The sequence below is a fragment of the Amphiura filiformis genome, chromosome 13 (genome assembly GCF_039555335.1).
Source record: "Amphiura filiformis chromosome 13, Afil_fr2py, whole genome shotgun sequence".
Taxonomy (NCBI): Eukaryota; Metazoa; Echinodermata; class Ophiuroidea; order Amphilepidida; family Amphiuridae; genus Amphiura; species Amphiura filiformis.
This window is the reverse complement of record NC_092640.1, coordinates 54108667-54131204: the sequence shown is the minus strand read 5'-3', so window position 1 is coordinate 54131204 and position 22538 is coordinate 54108667. Positions and strand designations below refer to the sequence as shown.

At 36.8% G+C, this 22538-nt stretch overlaps 1 protein-coding gene and 1 long non-coding RNA gene across 2 annotated transcripts in view; one reads left to right on the top strand and one right to left on the bottom strand.

Moving 5' to 3' along the window:
* Positions 1–22538, top strand: part of LOC140167333 (uncharacterized) — a 525284-nt gene that overhangs the window by 454105 nt on the left and 48641 nt on the right. The window lies entirely within an intron of this gene.
* Positions 1–22538, bottom strand: part of LOC140168527 (electroneutral sodium bicarbonate exchanger 1-like) — a 55048-nt gene that overhangs the window by 18589 nt on the left and 13921 nt on the right. Inside the window, 11 exon segments of the mRNA XM_072191927.1 lie at positions 277–343; positions 415–427; positions 520–656; positions 1909–2002; positions 4993–5086; positions 6155–6312; positions 7427–7599; positions 8473–8697; positions 8887–9047; positions 10782–10935; positions 16643–16844. Of these exon segments, the coding sequence (XP_072048028.1) occupies positions 277–343; positions 415–427; positions 520–656; positions 1909–2002; positions 4993–5086; positions 6155–6312; positions 7427–7599; positions 8473–8697; positions 8887–9047; positions 10782–10935; positions 16643–16844 (1478 nt within the window).

Here is a 22538-nt window from a genome sequence, read left to right as displayed (position 1 = left end):
TGATTGGTTTAAATCTGTCAAAAAACAGACATGAGTATCTGTATTAAAATTGCAAAAAAAAAATAATGACATTGATATAGATTAAAAGACATTGAGGGGGAAGCAGAGAGAGAAGAGAAAGTAAAATAGAGATGATAGTTAGAGTGAGAGAGATACAACATACAGGGGAAAGAGGGCAGTCGACAAACAGAAAAATACAGTGCCTCATATTGACCACCATATGCATAGCGCCATCATTACCTCCTCCTCCACTCTATCAGTCCCAGACAGACCTACCTTCCTGTTCTGACCAAACCAGCATCTTCCGCCTCTTCATGACCTCCATCATGACCACCTTCTCCCCCTCCATCGGTTCTGCCGAGACCAACAGAAATATACAGCGCTTGATTTTGACCACCATAGCGCCATCATTACCTCCTCCTCCCCTCTCTATCAGTTCCAGACAGACATCCAGACAGACCTACCTTCCTGTTCTAACCAAACCAGCATCTTCCGCCTCTCCATGACCTCCATCATGACCACCTTCTCCCCTCCATCAGCTCTGCTTAATAGTGCCTGGGAAGAATTGGCATGTGCCAGTCGCTGCTCTCGTTGGTTCTCAACCTGTGAGGGTTCCAGCTTGGGAGGCTCAATTCTAATGTTAGGATCCCATACACCTGAAATTAGGAAAAAGAATGCACTAAACACTTTTATTATGTGGGCTCTGAAATTAACCATTTTTGTGCCTATACATTTGTGCTAGTGCACTTTTGTATTCCCATTGATTAATGTTGTTTCTACAGGTTTAGCATTTCTGTGGGCCTTGGAACTGGTAGTTTTTGGTTTTTGAACTTTACCTGGGTGTGTGTGTAAGTGTATCCCCACGCCGTGTACGTACTTTGCATACGTGTTCGACTAATATTTCCATCGTAATAATAAAACGACGGTTCCGGCGTTTCATTCAAAATCTCGGATTTTGACAAAAATACAGCACCTAAAGTCTTGATTTTTGCAGAATTTCTTTTTTGACTGAAGTACATTACAACCTTGTAAAAACCAGGGCGTTCTCCTCAGAAAATGTTATAATATGGCTTTAATGTTAGGTAAACCCAATTACCACTAATGCTATATAATAATAGAACATTTCACAACTCAATGTAATACTCTTCAATAGCCACTCATCTTGTAATCCTTTCTGAGGAAGTTTCAGGAATTATCAGGACTGGTGAAATATAATGTTCAGCATTAGTGTTTTCCTGATAATACTGAATCAGGAACCATCAGAAATAACAATGAACAACGGGGAACTACCATGACCTCCCAGGTAAATCAAGGAATGAAATTGGTTCAATCAGGAATCTGGCAGTGTTAGTGTTATATATCTTTAGAGGATGAATATCCCCAATACCGTATTCAACAAAGGAATGGTGCAATCATCCCTCAAAGTTATGCAAAGTGCAGTGTTTCTGACAAAATTTAAGCTCATATTTGACCATTTAGGATGACAATTTGCATGTGAATTTGCCACGTTTAAAAATAGAAATGTTTGTGTGCTTTGCACAATATCTTTTTCAAGAAAGTTACTCTGGGTGCAACAGACTTCATTTTTTCATGCCCTCCATTTACAGGTTTTATGTACACACAATCCTAATATGTCATACGCTATACCATTGTCTATATCACCTTCCACCTTCAGTTTAATGCAAAGGGAATTTTAATGTTATCATAATGAAAGACAGAGATAAAGAGACTAAATCGCATCGCATGGCAAAGGCGCGCCGTGATTGGTTGTCGACCCTCGCAGTACAGCATTTTCTGTCTAATTGTCAGAATTTTAGACGCGAACTGGTCTTTTTATCTCTGTCTTTCATTATAGCGGTTCATCAGTATGGAAAAAGTTTTATCAAGTGTATGCTTAGTTATACCTACCTGGTGGCAAGACAGTGACCTGGTCTAAGAACTCATCAATACCAGCGAGTAAATCTTCTGTGTTTTTGGCTTTGTAAGCTACATCATGAAAAATCTGCAAAAGAAGTTTTGATATCAAATTTATTTTTAATTTTACACATTAATGAATATATGAATACAAAAGCCACCCAAGTGTACATAGGTCTGTCATATGTATGAAAGAACAACTCAAATTCATCCTCTGTGTCTATTGAGCATGTGAAAAATAGCATGTATGAAAGAATCAACCAAGTCCATGATTTGAGTCTTGTAACACATTGATTGAAATCCAGTATGTATAAAAGTCCACTTGTAACACATTCATTGCTGAGAGTGACTTTTGAAAAAGAATGGGTTTAATCAAGGAAAGTGTGTGGTTTATATTACATGGCAGAATGATTATCAACATTATACATAACTGTGTGCTCTTATTTGTATTATCTTACTAGTGGTAATCTCATTCCAACATTATTGTGTTTGTATATGATTAAAAAAACCACCCAAGTCCAGAATTTAAAATGAACCCCACGAAGTCCCTGAAATGCTAATCGTCATACTTAAGGGTTGTGTAAAGCTATATCAGGTTGGTAGGGGTAAAAGTAAGATTATTGCCATTTTGACCAAAACACGTACGCATTTATGATTTGCAAAACAGAAACTAACAGAATAACACCTAAAAGTATCATTTTTTGATCATTTTGCATAAATACGACTTTCCACGATTTACAAAATGTTTGTACCGGGTGTCCCTGTTGTCAAGTCGATGACAGACACGCGTACCAACCTTGTATAATTATACTGAATTGTGATGTAACATTCCGTACAGAGGGTATTCAATACGGCGTGACAGAGCCATTATCATTCAAATAAAAGTCTGGCCTCCATAAGGTAACAATAAAACAGGTAATAGGTATGGCTGGTCGTGAAATCGATCTTGAAACCTGTCTCGCTGTCATCTTAAGCTACAGGGTGTCACTTGCATTTATTATGGAGTGCAGAATTAACCATCCATTTGTTGCCGAAATGAGTAACATGTAATTGTGGACATAGCTAGTTCTTGCTCTGAGCCCTCGTAATATTGAAAACACATGAAAAGGTCACTTAATCCAATATCAAGAATTATTCAGTGTTTCAAGCTCTACATCTGTGCCAAATTTGGTGTATCTCCTATGACAACTGTATGATGTCTACACATAATTGCAAAGTAGGCCTATGCGATAGTGATAAAGCAGCAATGTCTTGTGCTTATGAAGCCTTTGCGCTGTAAGTTACACACATGCAATTTTTACACGTGCAAAACATCCAGTTTTAAGAATATCAATATCACGCCAAAACGAATGAAGTTTTTGCAATGAAAGTAACACAATAACTTAGTAGGTGACATTTATGCCATTGTATTTCACGTACCGTACTCAAATTAAATACAATGTTGATTAATGTTTTCAAACACGGTATAGATCATTCTGGAACACCCTGTATCTTAGAACCGTCCTTCAACACAGGTGACAGTATAATTGTTATATTGTTCCGGTCCATTTACGACATAGCCTTCCTGATTTTAATACACGATGATACAATAAAACATGAGCTCGGTTTGAATGGTTGTGGAATCAAACTAGAGACCTGTTCCTTTGTCACATTAATAGACCTGATAAATCAAGCAGAACGATTTCATCACAAATCCTTTCACAGAATTGACCGTGTTTCCAGCGCTGCAGTGTTGGTATTAACTTTGGGCTTCTTATGAATTGATTGTCAATACATTACAGGTAGGCCTATATACATTAAAACTCAAACGGGAGAAAGAATCGCGCATACGCACGTTAGAACATTTTAAACATTGTTTTAAAATTGTATATTACAATTTATTTACATTAACATTGTACCCTAAATAACATGGACATTTGGGTGATATATTGATGTAGTTACGGGCCATACTTAGTGCCGATTTGTCCCAATTTGCTTTTGACTTGCCTGGCAACACATGGCTTGTCGTGTGAAGAAGCTTGAAGACAAAGTTGGAGACCCATAAGGAATTATATTTGTTCTCAAACGGAATCATGATAAAAATCGTAAGTAAAAGTAATTAAATAACATAGCGCTATTAGCTCGCCAATGAACCTTGGTATTCGTTAGTTAACCGGATAAATAACTTTGGCAAAACTGACAAATTTGTACCAACATTGGCGTTAACTCGTTACTGTCGAAAATGCACAAAATATGGCTTCCGTGAATCTAAACAAATTGATATTTAAAATTGGTTAATTGTATTACCATAAATCGAACATGGACATGCAGGATGGTATCTCTAGAAGTCTTTTTGCTTAAAAAATTGGAATTTTGTTGAATTTAAAGTAACAAAATAACATGCGCCAGACAGTGGTCGACAAGAGTGTAAAATCAGGTAGTATTTTGTGTATTGACGAGCTTCGAACATGCCTTCGTTGCATTCCGAAGTCGCAAATATTTATCATAATTCTTATTTCAAGGTCCTGTAAATACCTCAGCAAAAAGATAGGGTCATCGTCCAACACGGACTGCTCGAAAAGAGTTCACCTATAAAAAACTGCGTGGGCTGTTATGCGTCGTTATATGTACAGGCATATTTGAAGAATTTCCTATCAACTAATAATATTAAGATTGCTAAAATATTAATCTAAAGACTTCAATCTTAAATGTGCACCATAAATTTTGCACCTGAGATAGATATTGCTAGGCAAAATTTCACAGCAAACATGGCAGTTTTCTCCCATTTCGGAGATATTTGAGACAATACAGCTCGACCCCTTAATACAGTTTAACCCACCCATTTGTACGTAAAACTTACTATATTGACCAGGTAAATCTAACTGAAGGAATTAAAATAATACACCGTTTTTTTCTCAAAATCACTTCCCATGGACTTGGGTGGGTTTTGGATTCATGTATTTATTTGTAAGATGATTAATGAGGGAAGAAACTAAATGTTTCCCGTTCAAGATAGCATTGACAGTATTTTGGACCTCAGGTGCAACAATCATGGAACATGGCAAGATAGTTAGGAGGTACATGCATCCTAAGACTTACTTCATCAGACATCAGTGTAGCAATACATCTACCAATCTCATGGTATTTACTGTTGTCTTCTTCTAAATAAGGTCCAAGCATTAGGAACAGAAACCTGGATGCAAAAGAGAAAAGTACACATTATTTGTTTTCATCAACTAAAGAAGTCAGAAATGCCAATTGCAGATGATTTCACACATTTTCACTGCTGTAACATATTATAAAAGGAGGAAACAAGAAAAGTGATACCACCTGGGATTCGAACTCAGAACTGATTGTGCCAATTATTGTACAAATTGTTATAATAGGACACAGTGCCCCTAACTTAATCCTCTCACCTTCCTTGATTGGATCTTTGTCTCTTCCCTGCCAGGTCAACCAAAACACACAGATTGTGCACAACGTACAAAATATATGATTAAAGACATGTCAACAAATTAAATTGCTACTAACTCATCCCACATCCCATATGTGGCCCAAACAGCACCCATAACTTTGAATCACTACCTCTTTATACCTTGTGGGAACTGGTACCTCTGGTCATCCAAGCACACAGATTGTGCAAAAGTTACAAATCGTCGGTCACAACACATAGTGACGTAGAGTGATTTTCCTAATTTTCCGTTTGTGACGTAAAGGCTTAGAGCTAGCTATTATAATACTTAATAGTTATTAATTTTTAACTATTAAAAGATACAGTTTAATAAAGGAATTTTGAACCTTAAACTTAAATTTCAAATGGAATCCGGCCACTTATAGTTAACAGTGGAGGGGTATCAACTCTGATCATTCAAACACATTTTTTCAAAACAAATTTTGTCCATCATGTACACCAGTATGAGTTTAGACCGACAAAATCGCGGGACAAAATGGTATAATAGGACATGTCATGAAATCTAATTGCTACCAAGTCATTACACATCTCATATGTGGCCAAACAGTGGCCTTAGCATGACTCACCATAATGTCTCTTACCTTGTGGGAATTGGTACCTCCGTTAGGTCACCCAAGCACACAGATTGTGCCAATCGTATAAATGCTATAATAGGACTGCTAGCTTGACCCACTCTGTCTCTTACCTTGTGGGGATTGGTACCTCCGTTAGGTCACCCAAGCACTCAGATCGTGCCAATCGTACAAAGGCTTTTATAGGACTGCTAGCTTGACCCACTCTGTCTCTTACCTTGTGGGGATTGGTACTTCTGTCAGGTCACCCAAGCACACAGATTGTGCCAATCGTACAAATGCAATAATAGGGCGTGTCAGGAAATCCACTTCACCCACAAGGACGTTGGATGCCTCGGCACCTGCTGGTATCTTCTTCATGAAATGCTGCTTGTGCTGTGTTGTATATTATGAGAGTAAGAAAATGTAATTAATTGATCAATTTGGTTCCAAGATGCACACATATAAACTGGCCTCAAAAAGAAACTTGTAATTTTTCACAAGGTCATGGCCCATTCTCCGATAAAGAGCTATAAAGCGTTCAAGTTTGGTCTCCGGAATGACAAAATGCCAACCACGAAGAATTCATAAAATTCATTCAGAATCGTAAACTTTAATAGTTTAAGAACACAAAACAATACATGGGTGATTTTTCAAAAATACTTATCAGTGGTAACGTGGATCTGTGAAACCCTTTCCCATCTTTGTCTTAATCGTGCAAGTGTAAAAAAATTGACCGACTTAATACCCATACTTGATCAGTCATCACCCAATGTACTAAAGTCTGGTATGGTATTTGGCTTCATTTATCACAGCGTTTTTTCAATAACCAAGCAGTTGTCCAACTGCACTGACATGGAACACCTTCCTGGACCACATTCACAGCCCAACAGATTTCTTTTGCTGGGTTCAATTATTCGCCTGTACATGAACAAAAATTACACACAGGATTACATCAATACTCTACTACTCTAAACACATGTCAGTAACCAAGCAGTTGTCCAACTGACACAACAGTAAAATGCACTGACATGGAACAGCTTCCGGAGCACATTCACAGGCGAATAGTTGGAACCCAGCAAAAGAAATCTGTTATAAGTTTCTTTTTGAGGCCAGTTTATAAAAACATGAAGATTTGAGCCAGGTAAGACAAAGGCAAGATAAAAACAAATGCAGTATGTAAACTATAGGGGTATGTACTAACACTGCACTTGTAAAGATCCAAAACCACGAGGGTGGACAAGAGTAAACAAAAATACAACCAACATTTCGAGCAGATAAATTGCCCTTCCTCAGTGACAGACAGCAAAAACATATTACCCCAATTCAGTGGTGAAACTAGCTTGCAATTTATCTGCTCGAAACGTTGGTTGTATTTTGGTTTACTTTTGTCCACCCTTGTGGTTATGGATTTTTACCAGTGCAGTGTTAGTCCACACCCTTATGATTTACATTCATTAGTTTTGATCTTGTCTTTGTCTTTCTACCCCCAAAACAGTGTATCCCTCACCTTCATGCTTGTAGCACTGGCAATTCTAGGCAGATTAAGGTTGCTAGAGCTCTTTTCTGTGTCTTCAACAGCCAGTGTGTTTCCCAAAATGGAATCTTTCTTCTCCAGGTTGTGGGAGTCTTTCTTTTGTAGCTTGTTATCGGAGCCGGTATCACCAATATCTTCCATTGCAGCTGTTGGTGAACACACACAAAAAAATACATAACATGTGTTAAAATTATGTTTGAGAGCGCAAGTGTTAAGAAATTAAAATTATTTATAAATTGCTTAAAAGTGAAGGATAAGTCATTCATAATTGTCATTTAGTATTTTTGAAATGAAAAAGTTGTCAAAAACAAAGAAAACAGCAGTATTGATGAAGTTGAAGCCCCATTCAAATGCATGTAGCTAATTTATTTCCGGTCATTATATAAATTACATATTCATGTAAAATGCTGCATTTTGCCTAAAATACACAGCTTTCGGCTGAACCAATAGCAGACTATGTTAGCACATCTATGACAATGACAAAGGTACCAAAATCTGAATTTTGATGATTATTACGACCATCCGGATGAGAAAATCACTGAATGGCCCTTTAACCAAAAACAATAATAAATACAATGTGACAGCCAATGAAATGGGCTGACAATCCTGATACCAAACCCAGGACAGGGTCTGTGTTTTTTATAGCCACCCATGTACCAGGCAGTTTGGTCCTAGGCTGGACAGGCGTGACATTATGCTAAATTCTAAAAATAATGATTGAATAAGTTCTGTTAAATTAAAACAAGACCAGACTATTAAATCAAGGTTATGGCAATAGATATATGAACTAAACCTACACACCGTAAACATTCGCCAAATGGCGCACCTGGGCTTCTTTCCCTTGGGGGTAAATTTCATATACAAATTGGGAGCCCCTCCTCTAAAAATCCCAACAAGAATTAAGGATATGTGCCCTTATTTGCTGGTGGGATTTTGATGGGAAGGCACTTTTAGTTTGTGTTTAAAATGTTGTTGATGTTACGGTACATCAACAACATTTATTTTTTATTCCATCTCACCTTGCTCCATACTCTTATGGGAGCGACTACCGCCAGATGATAACGACCGTCCAATATCAGACAGGGACGGGATAGACGGTAGGAAACTTCCGCCTTTTCCCATCTTGTGTTCTTTGTGTTTCTTCTTACTCTGGTGGTGATGTCTTCGTAGTAACGCTTCTCGGACTTGTTCACGTTTCTCTTCTTCTAATTGATATGTGGCTATTAATTTATCAAGCACCAGACCTATAAAAACAAATTAAAAAACAAATCCATATAAAAGAGTGATTACAGACACGTATGATGCATGTTCAACAAGCTATATTTATAGTATGGTGTTACTACCCTCCTGATACCCCCTAAACAGTACCATTTAAGTCCTCATGAACCCTTTAAACCTAAATTGTCTACTCCATGCTTCTTCCCTGCTCTCACCTGCAATTGTTTCCAGCGATTCCGCTTCCATATCAAGGCACACAGCACCGTTTAAGATGCAACTTCTAAGCTCAAATAGACTGTGTAGAGGTAATGAAGAGACGTGGGGTTTACTCCATCTGTCTGCCCCGACATCGACATCTTCTTCATATTTGATCCATCTGTGGAACAAAATTATTATTTTGGAATATTTGGATTTACTTATGCAATGAGTGCATACCTACACATCATAGTATCTACCAACAGGACCAATGGGGTACATATAGGACTAAAATGCATGTTTAGTGCAACTGGTCAGTCCTAACTTTTTTTTATCCAGGTATGGATCAAGCTTGGCAAACACTGATTTCACTGCAAATAAGGTGCCACAGAATGCAAAGACCACAGAACTATTGATGCATGCATCAAAGATCTTCTAATGAATAAGCGGGTGGAATCAAAGGCTATATACTTTATTGGAAAAACTAGTTTGGCTTTGGGCAAGGCGGAGACATCAGATAGGCAGTGATGAGGATGCTCAGGAAGTGAAGCCTGAAGCATAGTGACAATGACGTATGTCTTTGATTTGTGGACTTTCAGAAAGCATTTGGTAGGCTGATGTAGCTGTTAGACATTGTGAAAAGGATTGGAGTTGTTTGGAAAGAAAGAAGACTCATAAACTAAATATAGGACAAGTGGCAGCTCTGGGCAAAAGTGGCAGTTGGCAGTTTCAGACCCAAATGTAGTTTGGAGAAGAGTGCATCAAGGATGTCTACTATCACCATGATCACCGGTGCTTTTCTCAACTATGTCGTTGATGATGATTGAGCCAATGGAAAAGAATAAAAGAGGGTGTACCTGTTGCATGGGACTCATCAAAGGATGTCCAATTTACAAATGACCAAGCAATGTCAGCAAAGAAGTTCCAAAGAAGGTCTACAAGCACTGACAACTTGAATGAAAGAGCAACACAAATTATACGAAAATTTATGTAAAGGATTGGCATGACTAAGGAGATATTTGATTAAATGTCTGCTGATCAAAAGCTATAGAAGATAATTGAAAAATCAGTATGGGGACATGGGCTTGTATGGAGCTTAGAGATGGACACTGCAGAAAGATGATGGGAAGTTTTTGCAATATGGATAGTGGAGAAGAACGTAAAAAGTGCATGAGTTACAAAGACAAAAAAGGAAGACAGTGCTCAATGCTGTGCAGAAAGAAAGATCACTACCATCAGGATTCAGAAGAAGAAATGAGTATTTGACGGTTACATATTGAAGACTCTTGGATTACAGAAAAAAAGGATTGAAGGGAAGAAACCAAGAAGAATTATGGGAAAGCTTGATGAATTAATACGAGGATATAGTTTATATGTGTATGTGGAGCTAAAGCGAAGAGAAGGCATTGGAGAATGGCGCGGCGTAGATCAGAACCACTGAAGACAGAATAGGCTACTATAACCCTAACTCCACCAAAAGCCACCAAAAAGCTACAAGAGCAAGATATTGCCAGTGCAAGTATTCCACGCGATGCAATTGCATCATCATGGTTGTGGAAAGCTTGGCCGGCCAAGGCAATCCCCCATGGCAAGGTATGGCCGTCAGCGTGTCTAGCACCCCAGGGCTCGGGGTTCAAAACCACACCAGAGAAAACTTCTTCCTTCCTTCTTTCCTTCCCCTCCACCAAAAAAAACTCAGCGAAGTTAGGGTTATAAGCAACTCATACTATACTAAGCAACCCATACAATGCGGAATACCAAGCAACCCAATCACACCCCCACACACACGCCCACACACTCCCCTACACAAGAACTTATTTCTAAGAAGCATAAGTTCCCAATATTCAGTGATATTCATTCTTTATAATAACTGCATGTTTGCCCATACACCTTCACATTATTCTCACACACATACCTGGCGGTTTCTTTCCATTCCATCTCATCATTACCATGTTGATGCAACTCCTCCATTTCTGTGAAAATCTCATGAGATTCATGTTCTTCATTTGCTTCATCTCCGAGGAGGAACTTGACTCTGGCAGAAGGTTGCTCAAGAGATGGCTGCTCATCTAAAGAGGAAAATTGCACAATATAAAGTGTTAATTTATCATGAAACATGATCCTCAAGTGAGGGTTCAGATCACAGCTTTCTGGCTCTCAACCCTCGATATACTAATTGCTACCAGTCATTTTTTGCATAGCTAAAAACGAAGGAAATTTGGATTATGCCAAAGTACGCATCTTTCCCCAAAAGGGGATATACACTTTTGTATATCCCCTGGATACACCACTGTAACTAAGTACATTGCAATGTGAAAGCGTTCATACAATACTATGTATGAGAGATTTTCTCATAATCCTTAACCATGCATATTAAAATCATTCACCTATCCTCTTTGAATGTCAAAATAGTCAAATAGCTGTCAACAACGTATTTCAGATCTGAAAGGCGATTACAGCAGTCTATACCTCTATCTATAACACATCTCCAGAGTAACATTCATCTAAACACTACTGACATGAACTAGTTAATCGCATCAACAAGAATCAGAATGTCAACTTTATAAAACTTCTCTATCTACAACATCATCAGAATAACATTCATCTAAAATTTTCAAGTGGCATGTACTCAAAAGTAAATCACATCAACAAGAACCAGAACACCCATGCAATATCTGTTATTCCACCAACTTACCAGCAAACACAAAAATGTTTTGTAAAGTGTTATATAAACGTACTATAAACTCATTTTGGTTTTGGATAAAAATTTTAATAACATTTAAATGTTGGGATATAAAGGTCATGCCCAGCAAACACAAAATGTTTTTTTGATATTATTTGCAAAAGGTTAGAAAAGGCTGCAGAAAACGTTTAATTGTCTGGTTGTGTGGTTATCGTAAAGGGTATAAAACGTTTTAATAATATTCAAAAACATTGCTTCAAACGTACTACAAAATATTCTAACATACTGTTATTTTATAGTGTTAACGAAATTTTCAAAACCCGACATTTAATGTTATTAAAATATTTTTACCAAAAACCAAAACCCAAAATATAAACGCCCATGTATTTTATTTTTTGGAATATTTGATAAAAAACAAAACAAAATGTGACTTTTTGGTACAATAATTGTCATATTTGTAAACTTGGTCTTATAAAATCAAGCAGCTTTCCCCATTTGAGAAGTCTTGTTTAATTAACTAAAGTACATTGCAATATGAAAGTTAGGCCCAAACAATTGTTGTGTTGCCCTCAATCGACCGACCCTAAATCCTGAAAAATCAGAGTTGCAATTTTGAATTTGTTTTTTGCCCTCTTCCCTATAGTAAAAGTGGCACAATTGTGATTTTACCCTTTCGTTGTTAACTAAACATATCTTGAGATTAAAACAAGCAAATTGAACACAACAAATGGCATTTGAGAGCTGTAACTGCGTCCTTGACGTTGATGTAAGCATCATGTCACAACGGTATTTTTCAATTGCCAAAGAGGGCGCTTTTCACTTACAATTTTTTTTGAGACAGGGTGTATAACCGAAGTACACTGTTTAGAGAGAGAATTGTGTATTCAATGCGTTGTTTGATAGGAAGCCAGTGGAGTTCATTTATGAGTTCTGAAGTGATGGAGTCAAACATGCTTTTTCTTAAAATCAGCCTTGCTGATGTTTGCATTTGAAGTTTGTTCTGCAGTTTCTTACTTATTCCCACCAACAGACTATTGCAATATTTCTGTAGCCTACAAATGTCAAGGCAAGGTAGTGATGGGTACAGAAGTACAAGCATCATGAATGTTTGCTCTCATATTGCCATGTAAGCTCATGTAACCAACTATTGATGCCTTATGGAAATGCCCTTTCAGTGTGTATATTACCCAGAGGGCTAGCCACACAAGTTTCACTTACTGTACCTAGTAAGTGGTTTTTTTTATAAAGTTTGTGATTTCTGATTTGCATAAGAACCAGCACACAAACATTTTATGTTAGAAAATGATGCAATCGTGTAATAAGGGATGTCTTATATCGAAACCTGTAAGGGCTGTGCAATAATTATGAGCTGGGGGTAACATATCTTCAAATGGTCTGCCAAGATCTTTGTCCCCCAATTTTACCCTCACCCAGGGCTCATAATTTATTTTAGATACCATTATTTTATTTCAGATAATGGCTGCTTGGTCTTATACATATACTTTGAATTACATACCATTTTGTAATTATTTATTTGCGATTTGTTGATGATTATTTTCCCCATAATAAAAATGCAATAGACATTGAAAGAAAACAGAAAAAAAATCTGGTCATGCATGCGTACACTATGGAACTTGAGTGGACCCCAGTACATAATATTAATTAATTAATTAACTAATTAATTTGGACTTGTGTTGATACAGATACATTACTTTACACATATGTTTCGTAAGGTCATAGGGCCTCACTCTTCAGAAGCACATGATTTCAACCATCTTGCATGTAGGCAATATCTTAGATTTGTCTAGTTATTTGTATTTGGGTATGAAGTAGAAATTTATTTATAGACTTTATAATTATGATTTTGTCAAGTGTTAAAACAACAAGTGATGAACTATGTAATGCCATTAGGCTACAGACCATCGATCTTGAATTTCCTCTCACATAATTTCTGAAAGCAAGTGAGGTAACTCTTTCATTATTCATTATTATATTTTTTTCTGACTTTCATTATATGACCAAACACGAAAGATGGAGGCAGCCCAAGTGAGTATACTAAAAAAAAATTGGTAGCAAGATGGATGTTTTGAGTTTGATTTTTTTGCACTAAAAATGCACGGATATTAATTTTTTTGTGCAAATGTACTAATCACATTTTATTGTTATTTTTGTAAAATCAAAATAATTAATTCAAGTGAGGGTCAGAAAATAAAGTGAAGACGGGTGACGGGAAAATCAAAATCGACTTTCATTAGCCTTATGCCTTGTCAGTGGGTAGCGGGTAGAGTTGTTTACTTCATATTATTCTGCACTATTTGACGACTTATAAAAGAGCAAGCAAAGTAAGTGGCATTTGAAATTGGGCTAATCAAATGTCGATTGCTAACAGTAGAACTCTGTATGGTGTTCGCTGCATGCATGCCTGCATCATAAGCTGAAACTAGTAATAAGCCAACTGTAGAGCGCATACACCTGATAATACAGGGTGAGTAAAAAAAAAAGTGCAATACGAGCAAAGAATCAATATTTATGTGAGAACCAAGTTGAACTTTCCCATTTTTGAAAGTTTAAATAAATGCCACACTCAATATTCACTTTTTGTGAATCGCAACTACCGTTAACTTTTTACTGCGATACCTAATGTTTGTATTTGTCCACAAGGCACCATGTATTTTGGATGTAAGCACACAATGCACAATAAAGACACCAGCTCTGAAACTGACTTTAACTTAAATCAAGGTTGATTTTTGCATTCTTTTAATTCCTATTTTCGGTTCAAACAAACTTTCTAGCATTACTAAAAGTCCTGCATACTTCAACTACCTCCATTATGTCCGACTGGATATTTTTTAATTTACTCCACATCAATTTGCAGTTTTGCACACATTTCCTTTGACATTTGAAAAACCCACCCACACATGTGTGTTGTTGTTGTTCTTTATAGAGAATAAACGTCTTTAAAGTAAAGATTTCTTCTACTTAAACACGACCATGGGCAATAACACTTTGGGCTCTCCATTCTATTTTAGTACCAGGTAGTAGGTTAAGAAAATGGCAGTTGTTCCAAATTTACCTTACACAGAGTGATCTGAAATTTTAGATCGTTTAAATGCTAATTCCTTGATTTTTCACACAAGATCACTAATGGCTATATCATTTATATAACGTTTTAAAACCTAAAAACTTCAACCCGGTTATAACAATTTTTTTTCTCTATTGCACTTTTTTTTACTCACCCTGTACGTTCCGGACAATAAAAGTGTTTTGAAAAATGGAAAAGTGGCATGTTACTTAAAGGTGGGTAGGAGGGGACCTTGCCTTGCCATGTTTGCACTGAAATAAATAGCTGCCATGTGCTATGACACGCTTATTTAACATAGTGCTGTCATTTACAAATAATAGCTATGTAACTATATTTTAAAGCACACTTATGCTAAACACTATACCTACTTTTCATGTGAGAAAAAAGTCACACTTTCTCTTAGCACTCCTTTAATGTTTGTCTTCATAAAATTTATGGAAATTTGGTATATATTCTTCCTCTCCTGCTCTCAAGATATTGCAGACAGTGCTGTGGAAATCCGAGTCCAATTTCACTGCACCCTCGGCTGCATCGTTGAGGACATTGATGGTACTGATGTTGCTCTTAGAAGTCTGATAGCACACATGGCCACGAGCTCGGAAGGCATTTTAATTGCGGGAATCTTATTATTTCTACATTTGGCACATGTTAAGACTAGCTAAATTACATTTGGTTGACAAAAGGGGGCATGGTGGACCCTATTTATATATACCACATACATAGATTCTTGCTTTTTTATTTATTTCATTATGCAGTTATCTCTACAGCAGAATTCACCACGACCGTTGCAGGACTTAAACCCCATTAAACCAAGATAAACCTCATTGAAAACAGCTCAACTATGTTAAATCAGGGATGTGTCTCATATCCTGGTTAAATCCATAAACATAATGTTTCTGATTTACCTGTGCGATATCGTCATGTGCTGTGATGAAATGGTATTATAATTTCAGTTGGATGCACCATTACAAAGCAAACGCACAGTAACAATACTGAGCGTGGCCTTTGTTTCCGAAATGAGAACAATAGTCTGCATATTGTTATCCAGCCATTTTGACGGTACAACTCATGTCAAACTTATCACAGCTATATAATTGTAATCGTATCACACAAGTAAATGAGAAACATGTGGTTTTAGACTAAACACGACAACAATCTTCCCAAAATCGCATTTTAATCATTGTTAGAAGCTTGTAGATGACCATAGAGGGAACAAATTTAAGTTTATTTACAGTTTCTATGGTGAAAATTGATCAAACCGATCACACGATGGTACCCGTTCGAAGTTGGAGCTATCGCGAGTCAGCTGTTGAGCACAATTTGTCATTGAAATTACACGTCCGACTGTTATGAAATTTTGGAAGACTCTCTTCGGAAAAACAGCTCGACAACAGCTTTACCGTGACATTTTTTACTTCAAATTGTAGTATGTTAAGGATGAACATTATAATTTACATGTGAGCCTCTATGGCTATTATTGGATGAAGAGTTTTTCCACCAGCCCAGAACTAGTCTATTGCCTATACCTGCAGTACAGTGAGTGAGCCAGAGGTCAATCATCAATTGGAGCGCGGTGTCTGCACTGAATGGGAAAAACGGACAGTAACTTCATAATGTATTTACACCGTGTCACGTGGTATGAAATAGTTTAACTATTCTCGAGTTAAAAGGTTGATCCCATGGCAGTGGGAAATAGTGGTACTATTACCCGGCCAACAGTAGTACTATTTCCCGCTGTCATGACAACAACCTAACTATCTTTCTGTACGCGATGCTTTATACAGAGATGACGCGCGCCATACACACTTTGACTCAGTTGTGGGTTGTGTTTCCGAAAATAGTGGTTAGTTGTGTATAAATATTTGGTTTAAAAATCTATGTCTGAGGTATATAAAACAAACATTGACTGCCCTTTATGGTCAAAACTTAAATGGTCAAAACTATTGCTCCTCGTGATCTATTGACCATTAGATTACCTCTTGGGCAGTCAATATTTGTATACCATCCTTACCTCCTTTTTCTAATAATGGTGTCTCAGAATTGCCTGGTGTCTCAGTATTGTCTGGTGTCTCAGTACTGGTGTCTACTTCTGAATTGGGTAACCATTTTTGTCTCGTCGTGTTGTTTCTTGTGTTTCTTCCCCCTGTGATGATGACGATGTCGCTTTTCAGGCTTTGGCATGTGAATGCCCACATAGATGTGTTTGCGATGACCTGTAAAGGGTAAAAAAAAATCATGTTATATGTGAACGTACACCATGAATGAGCCGTAAATTCGGACCGGTCAATTTTGTTTTATTCCGTGTTTAGAATATATATATATATATCATAAGCTTTAAAATAGTATATCATTTGACTTCAAACGATATCCAGAAGCGGGGTTATGGTTTTGTTGAACTTTGCTCCTTCAACTAATGTGTCTCTTTTTCCACATTGCCGGTAATACATGCAGATATCTAACAGTCATAATTGGCGGGCATTTCAAATCATCCTCATGTCAACCAGGCTCAGGAATGTCCTTTCATTGTTGGTTTTCACAAAACACAATGCTTTGTAACCCACCACTTGAACAGGATTTAACCAAATCAAACAAAGACCAGGGCTATAAAGAATTCTATAGACATAGGTAGAAGTTTATTATCCTCTTCAACAATAAGATTATTGATTGGTTTAAACATGTTAAAAGGTGTTTGACTAGCGCTATCAAGATACACGTCGCACTAACTTGAGGTACTTATGAATACGACCTTCATGCACATTTTACACTGCAACTCAGAATAAAATTTCGGACATTTACGGCTCATTCTTAGTGTACGGTCACATATTATATGATGCAATAATATTCACATATTTTAAAACAATATTTTATGTTATATGTGAAAAAATTAAAATGTTTTAGATATGTTACTATATTGCTTTTAAAGTTGATAAATGCATTTGTGTAATGTTTTGAGGGAGAAAATGGAGGAATAATGCTTTCTGATTGAAGGTTATGGGGATGTGCTATGGTTTAGGGGTACATTTTCAGCAATTTTGGTATACCAATGGGTTTATAGTGAGACCAGTCCGCCCAATTGATAACTTTTACTAAAAGTGCCCTTAAAAGCACCACTTGGGAAAATTTGGTACTATTTTGCCACTCACAAAAACGCAAGTCCAGTAGATCAGATTATAATAATTTCATAGTTATTTATACCCGGCTGAATGATAATCTTCATAATTGGTACTATTTGGTCACTTCTTGTGAAAATTGGTATACTGATCTGGGTCACAAAAACAGTAAAAGAAGGTACAACTAAAGTTAGCATTGGAAAGTCTGTGTGGTACGCTGATCATACACAATTTTTGAACAACTTAGTCAATTTCTTAGATATTTTTGTTAAATGACAGAAAAGCTTAATGAGACCACTTTGGCCGGGGGAGGGTACTTAATTACTAGAATGTGCATTGCATGTAAGTGCAGTTCCCCATGTCCATCAGCCTCCCTCCACCAAAAGGAAAATGATGTAAATGCTTTAGACGAATCTCAGCATAGCATCACTTAAAAATCTGATGACTTTTTCAAAAATCCAAATATCATGTGTCTAACCCAAATGACAATATATAGATTGCTGCTTGCATTACCTACCGTACCATGCCCCAAAATTCAGCATAGAATCTAAGGCAATATATTCATGTTGTTTAGAAGCAATTTCAGTTTGCCTCATCCATAATAGACCTTGTTTTACTAGACATAGAAACTGTCAGTCTTCATACTATTGAGTTGAGCAAATGCCAGCTGCCATGCCATGTAGGCTTACTTACGCTCTACTGATGACAGGTTGATAAAGTAATCTTTTGATAAAGTAATCTTTAGATGAGAAAGAAAGAACAGTTTACCAACCCAAAGTGTTACAATTAAACAATGCCACATATAAACACAAATCCCAACCGGCACACAACCCAATTTAAAAAAAAAACAACAACAAGGGAATGTGCCGGCATGGGATTCGAACCCAAGGTTGATAAAGTAATCTTTTGATAAAGTAATCTTTAGATGAGAAAGAAAGAACAGTTTACCAACCCAAAGTGTTACAATTAAACAATACAACAAATAAACACAAATCCCAACCGGCACACAACCCAATTTAAAAAAAAAAACCCAAAAAAAACCCCAAGGGAATGCGCCGGCATGGGATTCGAACCCACGACCTTCCGTTTACCAGAGTGTCCGTCTGGTAGAGCGTCCGTCTGGTAAACATCTGGTCCGTCCGTCTGGTAAGCGGAATGGTTCGAATCCCATGCCGGCATATTTCCTGCTTTTTTCAAGTTGTGTGCCGGTTGGGATTTGTGTTTATTTGTTGTCGTGTTTAATTGTAACACTTTGGAATGGTAAACTGTTCTTTCTTTCTTATTAATTATATTCAGTTTCCTCTTGTAGCGAGCAATCGTTCCCCAATGTGTTTATTTGTTCTTGTGCAGGATGCGTAGCCCCATAACTAGGCTTGTTTGTAATCATTTTAATGCAATTTTCATGCTGATTCCAAATATGGCAATGAAAATTTACATTTCTGAAATTTTTGAATTGAAATTGAAACTTGTCATCTGCAGTCGACACCCGCGTGAAGAGAGTTAACGCCACTTTTGGTTTTTGGCGAAAGGAAAAAAGGAAGAAAGAGAGAAGATGAAGAGAAAATATGTTTGTTCATCCTGGTCTTGAGCCACGGAACCCAGGACAAGAATGTGGATAGCTCAGGCTAGGCATGAGTGTTTTCCTGGCCCAGCCAGCGTTTTCGTGCGTTTTGTACTTGGATGATTGCCCAATCACATCATTATTGCGCTTGCAGTCGATCCTTGCTGTGGGTGGGATTTTGAGGACTTTTGTTATTTTATAAGGCTAACATGAGCATCAAATGTTTCAAGACCCCCTTCTCAACTGAAGCTGGCTTTCCCTTTTAAAGGGAGTTTTTATTATGATATTTTCCACGAAAATAGGGAAAATGTTTAGTTGATTCCAACTTTGCAGAAGTGCAAGTTATGCAGGATTATGTGTTGTAATTCCGATCTTTTAGCCAGAACATAATAAAAATGGAGACTGTGGGTCATGAAATACCCATTTAAACATGAAATATTCCATCTTGTTAGCCTGTCTACAACTGCATGTTGTGGTGTTATATATTCCACTTACATAGTTTATATAATAATAAGCATACTGCAGATGCAAGACAAAATCAAAAAGTAACCTAGATTAGTGTGTTGATATTTGTCTTGCATCTGCAGTATGCTTATTATTATATAAACTATGTAAGTGGAATATAAAACAGCACAACATGCAGTATATCAGATTAAGCCCACTATCGGTGTTTGTGTAGACATGAAGTCATCAAATTGAGTTGTAAACACACAAGATGGAATAATTCATGTTTAAAGGGGCATTTCATGACCCACAGTCTCATCCTCCCCACTTTTTTCAAAAAGAGTTGAGATTTTTATATATACTACTGGAATCCTCTGGTTACATAATCAGTGTACTTCGGTTATATCAATGCGCTTTTATAAATACTCACGTGACCCATGGGCACGACATACCAAGACCAGCAAGCCCTACCAAAATTAAGATGCCATTTGGTGACAGATTGGACCTTTTCCTTACAGAATATGTTTAATTATGATAGGTCCTATAGTTTGCAAATTAAGAGTGTTTCAATGCAAAATGATGCACAGAATTTGCTGATGAAATTATTTGTTACCATGGTTACACACGCACGATCAAACAATCATATTTTACAGCATACAAAGCAAAAGAACTTTGGCATCATAGTGCAGTTATGTCCACGGCAAATTCACGGTGACCTTTCCAGCCATAAACCCGCTTAGTGAAGATTAAACCGAGATATGCAGTTCTATAAACCATTATAGTAATCGATTGTCCAATGCAAAATTTATTACCACGTGATAATATTAATCCAATGAGCGATTGAATTGTCCGCTACGGTCGACTAATCCAATCGATAATGACGCTATTGACATGTACCGGGCGGAGCTCACTGACCGAGTTTGGGGTATTTTTCACTGGTTTGCTGTCATTTACTCATCAAGGCGGTCCCCGTTATTATAAGGACTATTCTAATGATGTAAAGATTGACATGTAGAGAATAAACCATACTTGATTGACAGAAAGTACTAAATGTGTTCCTATTACGGTTTCGTGACACCCCTCTTCCAAATGCGACCAAGCCAGGGCGGCCCGGTGAAGCAAAATGTGCATTGGAATGACACGGGAGTTTGGATAGATGGTAGGATTTCTTTCTCATACAAATGTATGGTCCCCGTTTTTAAAGCTTGTACCGGGTTGAAAATTCAGAAATTTTGAAAAGAATAAGTAATTAAAACATAGAGCAAGTACTAAAATCATAGCTTTTATACTTTTTGATATATGACGCTAACTAGTTCATCTACAACACAGCGCTACCAGTTGGGTCAATTACCTATTGTGAGCCCCCTGTGTTGTGTGCATACATTTAGGCAATAATAACTGCATGATGGCTATCAACTGTCTCCATGTTGGTTTTGGAGCCATCCCTTAAGTTTGTTCGGCTTATATAAGGCGGAAAAAATACGACTCATAACACTGCGTATTGATATAGAATAGCATGTATGCAGTTGAGCGCAATGCTTACGCAAATAATTTCCGCCTTATATAAGCCGAACAAACTTTAAGCTCATGCAGGACATAATCAATTCATTTAATCTTATAACTCTATCATACCCAACAGACATCTCAAGTGACCTAACTGAATTTAACTCTCAAGAGAGTAAAAGAAAAGCTTTATTATAAGGCCCAAAAAAAATAATTGTTTGTTTGTCCTCCACAGCTTTGAAAGAGGACGTGCGGGCGGGTGGATTTTTTTTTTTTTTTTTTTTTTATTTTTTGGATTTGGTGCATTCCTGGACCTAGCTAGAGCTAAATGCTACAATCATTCATGGTGACTTAAAAAAACCAACATTTTGTTTCTTTAATATGCATTTAAAGTTATAATTTGAGTTATGTCATAGTCTTTTAATGATTTCAAATCCAATGTATTCAATCCACAAGTTATAACTTTGCATATTGAAGACACAAAATGTTTTGGGGGGCTTTTTTAATTTTCAACCATGAAAGATCTTAGTATTTAGCTCTAGCTAGGTCCAGAGATACTCCAAATCTGAAAAATTTTTACTTATTTTTGTAAAAAAAAAAATTATTGAAAAAAAAAAATTGGTCAGGCCTTAATCTGAGGAGCGGGCGGTGGAGGACAAACAAACAACTTTTTTTTTTTTTTGGCCTAATAGCTCTGACACTATTAAATCTATAAAAAAATACCTGCCTTTTCTTGTGGCACCTATTATCTGTTCCAAATCCAGTGACACCTCAAAGTTTTTCAAATTTATAATTTTCGCAGATGACACTAATCTCTTGGCTTCCCATAAAGACTTTACCTATCTTATCAACACAATAAATCAAGAATTATGTAACATTTCCAACTGGCTTAAGGCAAATAAATTATCACTCAACATAAATAAAACAAAATACCTTATTTTTAAAAACAGATTTAACAATCGAAGATATCACAACTCGGCCATATATGTTGACAATGTATCAATTTCAAAGGTTTCGTCTATTAAATTCCTTGGAATCACACTGGATGAGTCCCTTACTTGGAACCACCACACAACATATATAGCTAATATTGTGTCCAAATATTCTGGTATTTTATTTCGGCTCAAACATGTCCTACCTTTAAAAACATTGTTTACATTATATATAAGTTTGGTTTTGCCACACATTAATTATTGTAATATTATTTGGGCTGATCTAAATAACTGTAACTTAAAAAAAATGCACATTAAGCAAAAGCGAATAATTCGATTGTGTTCAAATTCTCACTT